This window comes from Nicotiana sylvestris, chromosome 3 (assembly GCF_000393655.2).
Source record: "Nicotiana sylvestris chromosome 3, ASM39365v2, whole genome shotgun sequence".
Lineage (NCBI taxonomy): Eukaryota > Viridiplantae > Streptophyta > Magnoliopsida > Solanales > Solanaceae > Nicotiana > Nicotiana sylvestris.
The window spans coordinates 95,091,631-95,102,559 of NC_091059.1; the positions used below are offsets into that span (position 1 = coordinate 95,091,631).

At 38.3% G+C, this 10,929-nt stretch overlaps 1 protein-coding gene across 1 annotated transcript; it reads right to left on the reverse strand.

Annotated features, from left to right (window-relative positions):
* Nucleotides 1-8,315: 8,315 nt before the first annotated feature.
* Nucleotides 8,316-8,783, reverse strand: LOC138887701 (uncharacterized). Its single transcript, XM_070169479.1, has one exon. The coding sequence runs from the start codon at nt 8,781-8,783 to the stop codon at nt 8,316-8,318; it is 468 nt and encodes a 155-aa protein (XP_070025580.1).
* Nucleotides 8,784-10,929: the final 2,146 nt, after the last annotated feature.

Below are 10,929 nucleotides of genomic sequence, written 5' to 3' on the forward strand. Positions count from 1 at the left end.
ACGGGACGGTATCCCGGGAGATCCCCTTGCATATTTACTTTGGGACTACGGGCGGTATCCCAGGAGATCGCTCTGCATATTTACTTTGGGACTACGGGACGGTATCCCGGGAGATCCCCCTGTATATTTACTTTTGGGACTACAAGATGGTATCTCAGGAGATCCCCTGCTATTTTACCCTTGTGTATTGTACTGTTATTCTTCTGTGATTCCTCTTTGTTAAATTTCAGTCTCTTATTAAACTGCGATATTTTTATTCTGCCTAATTTAATTTATATATACAGTAGGGCCCTAACCTGACTTCTTCACTACTCGACCGAGGTTATGCTTGGCACTTAATGGGTACGGTTGTGGTGTACTCATACTACTCTTCTACGGATATTTTGTGTGCAGATCTAGGTACCTCCTACAAGCCCCGCTATTAGTTGTGTACTTGCTGCTGTTCCGGAGACTTCAAGGTGCATTTGCCTGCGTCCGTAGACCTCGGAGTCCCACTCTATCCCTTTTTATGTTGTTCCTCCTTTACTTCTTCTAGTTAATAATGTATAGAAATAGTTAGACAAAAACTTAAAAGCTTGTGACTTGTGATGTTCCGGGTCTTGGGGAAATTCTATATATATTCGAGAGTTTGTTATTGTACATGTCGTGCCCCTTTTACTCGTGAAATCGGGTTTCGACATGTGACAACTCTTTTAAGGAAGGTGTTAAAAGATAGAGTCGCCACCTAACGGGTTTGAGGTGCATTAGGGCACCTATTTACAAATAACTCTAGTTTAACCAGTTTGCGTCACCAAAGATTGTGTAAGGGCTTAAATTAACTCGAAGAGAAGGTGTTAGACACTCTTTGAGGTCCACAACTATGGGTCCCGACTGAACTCGAATTATATAAATTAGTCAGATAAACAAAGACAGAGAGAAACAAGAAGTTTGTGCAGTTTTATTATCAAGGACAAACACTTAATTTGATGACAGGATGGGGGGTCCTATGTTTTTAGCCTAAAGGATCACCTCGTGCAACATAAATAATACTTCGTAACTCTTTCGAGGTGGGTGTTACTCGTATTATTCAGCGGGCACAGACTATCAACTCCTGCTACTAGATTATTATCTTTAAGTTTGTTACCTAGAGCGCACTAATTGATTCTAAATCGTGTCTTATGCGTGCACTACCCGTCCCATGCCTATCGCCCAGAAGGTGTTTGGACCTCTATTTTTGGATAGTTCTAGACTTAACTTAGGCTGCTCAAAAATGATAAAACTAGGTGACATACAAAATAAGTTGGACTTCATGTAAAATCAATTAAGGGCTTAAGTTAGCCTCCATACTTTAGATAACAAATGCACGCGAATAAATTCTCAAAGTAGGCGCTAGACAGTTTCATAATTGAGCCAAATTAAAGCGATTAAGCCCTATAGATATGGTTTCTATGTGACCTTGTGCAGGCAGTTTCAGATGCAAGGTGCAATCTTATAGACGTGATTTCTAAACAACTATACAGTTTAGGGTAATCTGGTATTGCATGTTGATTATTGACATTACAAATTATACGTGATTAAACCTATAAACATGATCTCTGGGTGATTTACGCAGTAGCTGGCAGTGATAACTATTGGAAATACTTAGAATTACTCAATTTGATCCTATGGGCATGCTTTGTAATAATGGCATAGTTAAGCATTGAAACAGTGTTTAAAAGTTCAATATTAACACCTTAAAGCGAGTGGTAATGTCCTACAAGCAGGATTTCTAATGATCAACGATTGAAACTAATTTTTTATACTTAACTCCTATAGGCATGTCTTCTAGGTGAGAAATATAATAACAACAACAAATTGATCAATTAAAGACCTATAGGCATGGTTTCTAGATGAAGATTAGTAGAACATAATCTTATAGTCATAGAATCTGATGAATATGCTGCAGTTATGCAGATTGAAAGAATGGTCAGTGACATTTTATTTCCTATAGGCATGATATTTAACAAACATATAGAAGCAGAATATGGTGAATACACTTAGGTCCTATAAGCAGGTTATCTAACAAACACATAGGAGCAGAACATGCTGAACGAATTAAATACCTATAGGCATGATTTCTACCTGTTTCATGCAAACATTAGAATAGACCCATTTTTCTAATTTTACTAACACCCCAATTGTTATTACAGCATTATTACAGACCCAATGAATGAAATAAACTACAAAGTTACAAAATAACTATAGTGGGCCTAAGACAAGCCCAAAGTATACCCAGCCTAATCAGGCCTTCAATTTTGTATCCATATAGGTTTCACCATAGCCCAGAAGTCACAGTCAATCCAACACAAAATAGCCAAAACCCAGTAGCCATAGTTGATCAAATATCCAGAAAACAGCCATTTACACAAGCCCATTGGTTTATTTAGTAGGTAAAAAGGGGCAGAATAGAACAGTTAGGATAAAGTGACAAGGAACCTTAGACCCTAGTGTGTCAGAGTTCACAAGGGTCTCAACTGGACCCCGAGCAATGCTCACACTAGGGAGGTCAATGATAGAACCTAGGTAGCCTTGGATTTTAGCCGGCTAAGAATGAGAACTCAAAAAAACCCAGGTAACAAGTGAAATAGAGTAAACTAAGGTTGAGAGACAACATTGAGGGATGCAAACACAGTCAAGTTGAGCACATAGAGTAGATAATCGAATAAGCTTTAGGTTTTAAGAACAGACTTAGCAATGATTAAGAAGAACAAGTTTAACACATAGTGCATAAGTAGTTACACATTAATAGAACAGGTTTGCAGAATTGGTGTACACAGACAAATAATAAGGAAAAGGTTCAAATTATGCTTAGTATAGGTCCTAGTGTTACAAGAGAAAATCATATTAATTGGCAACAGAATTTAGACAAGATGAGAACAGATCATTGCAACTACTGGGAAGTCAAGACATGCTAGAAGCATACTAATAGGGAACATGATCAAACATGCTATATAGGCAAGATATCATCACAACAAATTCAGAATAGGATAGGAAACAGACTTGTGCCATATAGTAAATATATGCATTCGTGATTTTGAACACAATCAACTAGTCTATTAAAAGGGATACGAATTATGTAAGTAAAGCATGTTACAAGTAATAGGATTGAAAGCAAAATTAAACAACAGAGAGATGCTAAAGTGCAAAGATTCTAAACATTAGTAAGTTGCAACACATAGGTTAGATAAGCTTGAAAGGAATCTAATTTATTCAAATCAGGTTAGGCATGCTCTAAACTGTCAATATGAAGTTAAAAGTTAAGGAGAGCTAAAATTGAAGTAGAACAAACAGAATTGCACACGAAACAACCCAGAAGAACACATTAAGCAAAACTCCAGGAATGGAACCATATGCAAATCACAAATACATAGGAATGAAACTACGAAGACTAGTAACTCACCAGTTAAGCGAAAAAACAAGAAAGAACAAAAGTCCACAGTATTCTGAATATCAACGAAGAGCAAGAACCCAGAATTTTAGTGGGCTTGGCTTTCAGCCGGCCAAGAACTAGAGTACAGAATAAGAGAATTAGAGAACAAAGAGCAATAACTTTAGTTTTTAGTAAAAATTTTAGCGATTCCGATTTGTCTTAAAGGGAAATGGAGAGGGTTATATAGCAGTAAAATCGGATGCACAAACAAGAAAAATAATTGATTAAACACAGGTAAGGAAATAAATCAAGTAAATACAGACAAAGAAAAAGGAGAAATCTCGCATGCAAGTTAGTAAAACAACAGAAAAGGAAAAGTATCAAACTCAAAACCCTAACTAGGGTTTTAAACTCGAAATCGAACAACTAGTATGAAGGATCCAGTTCTTCTCGTGTATATAGACAGAATATCACACAAATCTTCAAGATTAAGTCGATTCTCGTCCGATATAGAGGTGGTATTTGCCAAAATTAGGCAAATACCTAAGTAATACCAAAATCGAGTAACCAGTACCAAAGGAACTAAAATATGGTAAGCAAATAATGGTAAAATCCCATTATCAATGGGATTAGGAGAGCGGATTAAGGAGGAGGCAGTTAGGGTTCTTCAGAGAGAGAAAGAGGGAGATGAGAGGATTTAGGGGCGACGGTTAGAGGCCTAATGGGCTAGAGTTTCTAGGTAGGTAATTAAAAGGGAGGGAATATATATGGGTCATTGATCTCAAAGATTAACAGTCACGATTAAAGGGGGCTGGGTCGGGTTTAGTTAGGTGGGTTATGACAGGGTTCGGTAATGGGATTATTGATCTTGGGCTGGTGTTATTGGGCTAGTGTATTAGGTGTTTTGGGCCATTGCTTGGCCCGAAAATGTTTAGGAATTTAGGCTAGTTTTTAAATGCCCAATATTTAGCAAAATATAATTTATAAAAGTAATTAATAAACAACAAAAATATTATTTGTGCACTAAAAAGATTAACAATAATAACTTAATGTTATTAAAAAATAAAAAGTTATTTTTTGCATACGTAATGTAGTTATACATGAATATAGGCTATTATTGCAAAAATGTACAATTAGCATAAAAATGCAAATGTAATTATAAAAAAATAAACTAAAAATATTTAAAAACATGCATGTTAGTGTAAATGATAAGTTTGGATGATTAAAACATCATAAAAATAATTTGAAGGATAATTATTGAATAGTTATACAATAAAAATGTAGAAAAAAATTAATTTAAAGTAGTTAAAAATTATGAAAAATGCTTGTATATATATGTGTGTGTGTTTTAAAAACATGAGGGAAAAATTAGTTATCAACAGCCGCCCCTCTTTATCCGGGAATGATGAAAGAGTTGTCGGGTAAAGAAATAATGACAGATTTTGACCGAATGGGATGATTTTAAAAATAGAGGCTGAACTCCGGTTTCTGAGTTGCCTACATATCCCCGGTATTATGGAAATCAGTCAATGTGTAGTTCTGGATCCAACGGTGGACAAAACTGATGAAGTTGTTGTAAGAATGGTCTTATGTTTTGAAAAGGGTTGTTTTGGGTAAGACAATATCGGATGAATTTATCAAGAGTCATCAATATGAATCTAAAATGTAACAGATGTTCTATAGAGCAAGTATCTGAGTATTCATAGAGTAAAAACGGGTAATTGATGGTGGTTGGTTACGTTTGAAACATTTACATGATGTGAACATTATGAACGGGAACCAGGGAGAAGATTGCTCCCGTTTAAAGAACAGTTCCTTCCTGGACTACTGGCAAAACTTAAAACACGATACATGCAAATATATATGGGTTATTGCAAGAATTAAAACATGATATAAATTTCCTTTGGACCATAAAGATTGTCTTTGGACGGTGAGGATGACGTCCTTAGACCATGACGTCCTGAGCTATGAATCATGTGATAGGGGATTCGCAGGCCATGAAATGATGTCCTTGGGCCAAGAGGGTGCCTCTGAACTATTACACCTTTGAATAATGATGTACAATATTGAGAGATCCTCAGGCCATGACATGGTGTCTTCGGGCTATAAGGATGATGCCTTCAGACTATGACGCCTTTGGACAAAATGGCAATATTTTAGCCCATGAGATGCAAAGGCATGATGCTTGGACATATGAGAAGCGAAACAAGACAAAGCTGTCTTGAATAAGATTGGGGGCAGAGCTTAACCCCGAGAAAAAAAATAGAAAATAGTTCTAGATTTCAAGTAGCATTGCATTTGGTATTATGCAAGGAAAGCCAGAGCTTAGCCTTGTGCAGTTGAGGAGGCAGGGCTTAGCCTCATGCACTCATGCAAAAGAGGATACAATGCGTAGTCTCATGCAATTAGGAGATAGTGCTTAGTCTCATGCAAGGAAATACAATGCTTAGCCTTATGCAGTTGAGGAGGCAGGGCTTAGCCTCATGATAGTGCTTAGCCTCATGCGATTAGGAGACAGTGCTTAGTCTCATGCAGGGAAAGGCAATGCTTAGCCTTATGCAGTTGACGAGGCAGGGCTTAGCCTCATGCAAAATAGGAGACAGTGCTTACTCTCATGCAAGGAAAGGAAGTGCTGAGCCTTATGCAGTTAAGGAGGCAGGGCTTAGCCTCATGCAAAATGGGAGACAATGCTTAGTCTCATGCATTTAGGAGACAATGCTTAGTCTCATGCAAGGAAAGACAAGCCTTAAGCAGTTGAGGAGGCAGGGCTCAACCTCATGCAAAATAGGAGACAATGCTTAGTCTCATGCAAGGAAAGGCAATTCTTAGCGTTATGCAATTAAACAGGCATGGCTTAGCCTCATGCAAAACAAGAGACAATGCTTAGTCTCGTGCAAGGAAAGGAGACAAGGCTTAGTCTCATGCAATGGAAGGCAATGCTTAGCCTTATACAGTGTAGGAGGCAATGCTTAGCCTCATGCAAAATGAAGAGACAGGGCTTAGTCTCATGCAATGGAAGGCAATGCTTAGCCTTATGCAGTTGAAGAGGCAGGGCTTAGCCTAATGCAAAATAGGAGATAATGCTTAGTCTCATGCAGGGAAAGGCAATACTTAGCCTTATGCAAGGATGGAGGTAGAGCTTAACCTCATGCAAATGATGAGAAGGAAGTATGAAAGTAGAGTATTTCGTAGCTGGAGGTGTTTGCGCTAGGTAATTTGTTGTCTTGAAGGCAGTGTCTTGATGTATCTGCGAGTATCGTTGTCTTATTATACCTGCACTCAAAGAAAAATTGTGAGTTCTGTGGGGGAAGGTTGGGTCATGCTTTTGTCTTCTGCCTTGCCTGTGCTTCCTGTCTTGTGATTCTATTTGAGTTACCCTAGGTAACGTCTGGCTGTCGTAGAAATAAAACTTTCGAAAAATATGCATGCATTTGATAAATATAGTTATTTAAAAAATATTATGCAATATCTAGTAAGTTAGATGAACCAATGACTGTGATACTTTCAATGACATTGCGACTTCTTTGAACTAGAATATTGAGGGTCCTCATCAAAATTCTTCCCCAGTTTAATAAGCGATTCTTTGACCGTTCTGCATAAGATGAAATTGGTCGGACTTGCTCTAGAATTTTGAGGGTCCTCCTCAAAATTTTTCCCCAGTTTCTGACCATGAGGAAAGTGAAGATTTTATTGAATTGTGACCGAACCCATAGGGATGCCTATGTACCCCTCTTAAACGAGAATCAGGTCAAGCATAGTTCAGTTACATCAGATGAACAAATGAAAATAATCTAAAGATAGTATCTTTTGACTGCGTCTGAATTAATAGGTTTTGGCCAAATTTCTTCATCCATTTCTGCGAGTATGAGTGCTCCTCATGTTAGTACTCCGTGAACCATGTAGGGCACTTGCCAATTGGGTGAAAATTTTCCTTTTACTTCATCTTGATGCGGGAAGATCCGCTTTAGCACCAGCTGACCCAGTGTGAACTATCTAGGTCTGGCTCTTTTGTTGAAGGCTCTAGACATTCAATTTTGATAAAGTTGACCGTGGCATTATCGCATTCATTCTTTTCATGTCAATAACAACTAATTGTTCGTAGCGACTTCTTATCCATTCTGCATCACCAAGTTCAACTTCTTGTATAGTTCTTAAGGAAGGAATTTTGACCCCGGCAGGAATGACAGCTTTAGTACCGTAGAACAGTAGGTAGGGAGTTGCTCTGGTTGATGTGCGGACTGTGGTACGATACCCTAATAAGGCAAATGGTAATTTCTCGTGCCATTTCTTGTGGTTGTCTACCATCTTTCTCAATATTTTCTTGATATTCTTATTTGCAGCCTTCACGGCTCCATTCATTTGAGGCATGTATGCTGTGGAATTCTTATGCTTGATTTTGAAGGTTTTACACATGGCTTTCATTAAGTCACTATTGAGGTTGGCGGTACTATCGGTGATGATGGATTTTGGTACCCCGAATCGGCAAACAATACGATCCCTAACAAAATTTGCGATGACTTTTTTGGTTACAGTCTTGGAAGATGCAGCCTCAACCCATTTTGTGAAGTAGTCTATGGCCACTAAAATGAACTTGTGCCCGTTTGAAGCGGCGGGCTCGATCGGACCGATGACATCCATTTCCCAAGCGACAAAAGGTCAAGGTACACTTGTTGCATTTAGTTCATTTGCACAACCCGTATCATATTTGCATGTATTTGGCACTGATGACACTTTTGGACATACTAATGCAGTCTGTTTCCATAGTCATCCAAAAATATCTTGCCCTCAATATCTTCTTGGCTAAAACGAAACCTTTCATGTGTGGTCCGCAAATCCCGGCATGTATCTCTTCGAGCAGTTTGGAAGCTTCCTTGGCATCAACGCACGGTAATAATCTTAGGTCTGGAGTCCGTCTATACATAATTCCTCAACTTTGGAAGAAATGGTTGGATAATCTTCGGAGTGTACGTTTCTGAGTATGATTTGCCTGCTCCAGATACTTTCCTTTTGCCAAGTATTCCTTGATATCATGGAACCACAGATTCCCATCCGTTTCTTCTTCAATATGAGTGCAATAAGCTGGTTGATTATGGATTCTTATTGGAATAGGGTCGATGAAATTTTTGTCTGGGTGCTGTATCATGGAAGACATAGTGGCCAATGCATATGCAAACTCATTCTGGATTCTCGGAACATGTTTGAACTCTATCTTTGTGAACCTTTTCATCAACTCTTGCACATGATATATATATGGTAGTATTTTGGTATTCTTTGTAGCCCACTCTCCTAGAACCTGATATACCAGAAGGTCTGAATCACCAATTACCAGCAATTCCTTGATATTCATGTCAATGTCCAAAATGAGCCCCAAGATGCAAGCCTCATATTCTGCCATATTGTAGGTGCAGGGAAACATGAGTTTTGCGGATACCGGGGTAGTGCTGACCTATCTCTGACACCAAAACAACCCCAATACCCATTCTTTTCAAGTTCATGGCCCCATCGAAGAATATTCTCCAACCGTTTTAATTTTCGGTGATATCTTCTCCTATAAATGATACTTCTTCATCGGGAAAATACGTTTTCAGTGGTTTGTATTCTCCTCCTACAGGATTTTCTGCAAGATGATCTGCTAATGCCTGTCTCTTGACCGCCTTCTAAGTCACATAGACAATATCAAATTTATTCAACAATGTCTGTTATTTTGCTAGTTTACTTGCATGCATGAGTTTCTAGAAAATATATTTTAGAGGATCCATCCTTGATATGAGATATGTAGTGTAGGCATAGAAGTAGTACCTCAATTTCTGAGCTATCCACGTCAGGGCGCAACAGGTACGTTCCAGCAAAGAATACCATGCTTCATAGGGTGCGAACTTCTTACTCAGATAGTATATAGCTTGCTCTTTCTTTCCCGTCTCGTCGTATTGTCCCAAGACATAACCGAAAGCCCCATCTAGTACGGACAAATAGATTAGCAGAGGTCTCCCAGGTTCTGGCAGGATCAGGACTAGTGGTGTGGACAAATATTCCTTGATTTTGTCAAAAAAAATTTGGCAGTCTTCAGTCCAACTTATTGCGGCATCCTTCTTTAACATTTTGAAAATCGGCTCACATATCACAATTGATTGCGCTATGAAGTAGTTGATGCAATTGAGACGCCCCAAGAAACTCATCATATCTTTTTTATTCTTTGGCGGGATTCAGTTTCAGATTATACCTTTGAAGTCGATCAAAGAACTTTCTCAAATACGGTATATGATTTGTGCCCTTCTTGGATTTGATGATGATGTCGTCCATATATACTTCTATCTCCTTGTGTATCATATCGTGGAAAATGGTTGTCATGGCTCTCTTATAAGTGGCCCCAACATTCTTTAGACCAAATAGAATCATTTTATAGCAATACACTCCCTATGACGTAATAAAAGATGTCTTCTCGGCATCTTATTCATCCATCCAGATCTGATGATATCCCGCAAAGCAATCCACAAAGAATTAGAGGTCATGCTTATCATAGTTGTCGATTAGTATGTGTATATTGGGTAACGAGAAATCATCTTTGGGACTTGCTCTGTTTAAATCCCGATAGTCGACACATACTCAACATTCCCATCCTTCTTCAGAACTGGCACGATGTTAGCCGTAGGATATTTGACCCACTCTGAGAACCTTAGCTTTGATCTGCTTAGTGACTTCCTCTATTATTTTAAGACTCATATCTGGCTTGAACTTTCTGAGCTTCTACTTTACAGGTGGACACATCGTATTGGTAGGTAGTTTATGAGCCACTATGGGCGTGATCAAACCAGTCATATCATCATAAGACTATGCAAAAATATCTTCATACTCTTTCAGGAAACGGGTGTACTCTTCTTTCTCTGATGGTGACAGGTGAATGCTTATGTGAGTTTCTTTGACTGTTTCAGAATCTCCCAAATTGACTATCTCGGTTTCGTCCAAATTGGACTTAGGCTTGTTCTCAAAATTTTCCACTTCTCTGACAAATTCCTCATGTATTATATCTTATTCTTCTATTTCGTCTGAATCACTATCCTTATGTTGCGTTGTCTTATTACATGTCACAATTGTTGGTTAATCAGGATAAGTAATAATAATGTTGTAGAGAAATGTAAAGGATAATAATGAATACTAAAATAGCAATGCATTAAATAAATCTTAAAAATATTAAAACAAGTACGGCTCGATCACTCAAGCAATTATTTCAAAACAAAATACGTTCAAGACAAAATACCGAAAATGTCTTAAATGCTTAAAATTGCTTTTAAAAATAGATTGTGCTAATTGCAAGCTACCCAGGAACTCGATGGGCCCGGGATGATGCGGTCGTCCAGTTCTTAAGAACAACTCCTTTTCCCATCGTATGAATAGTAAGGTCTTCCTCCTTCTCCTCCTCAACTATTGCACTGCAATCCATGTCTTTATCGTCCAGAAATAGGTTCCTTAGGCCAGCTAAAGCTTTATCTTCTCCAGATCCCCATATCATGTCAGTTTGTTGAAATGTCTGGTGAAAATGAGGT

What these genes read in the sequence shown, in the direction of transcription:
- LOC138887701 (XM_070169479.1), bottom strand. Translation starts at nt 8,783, where the DNA reads ATGGCAGAATATGAGGCTTGCATCTTGGGGCTCATTTTGGACATTGAC.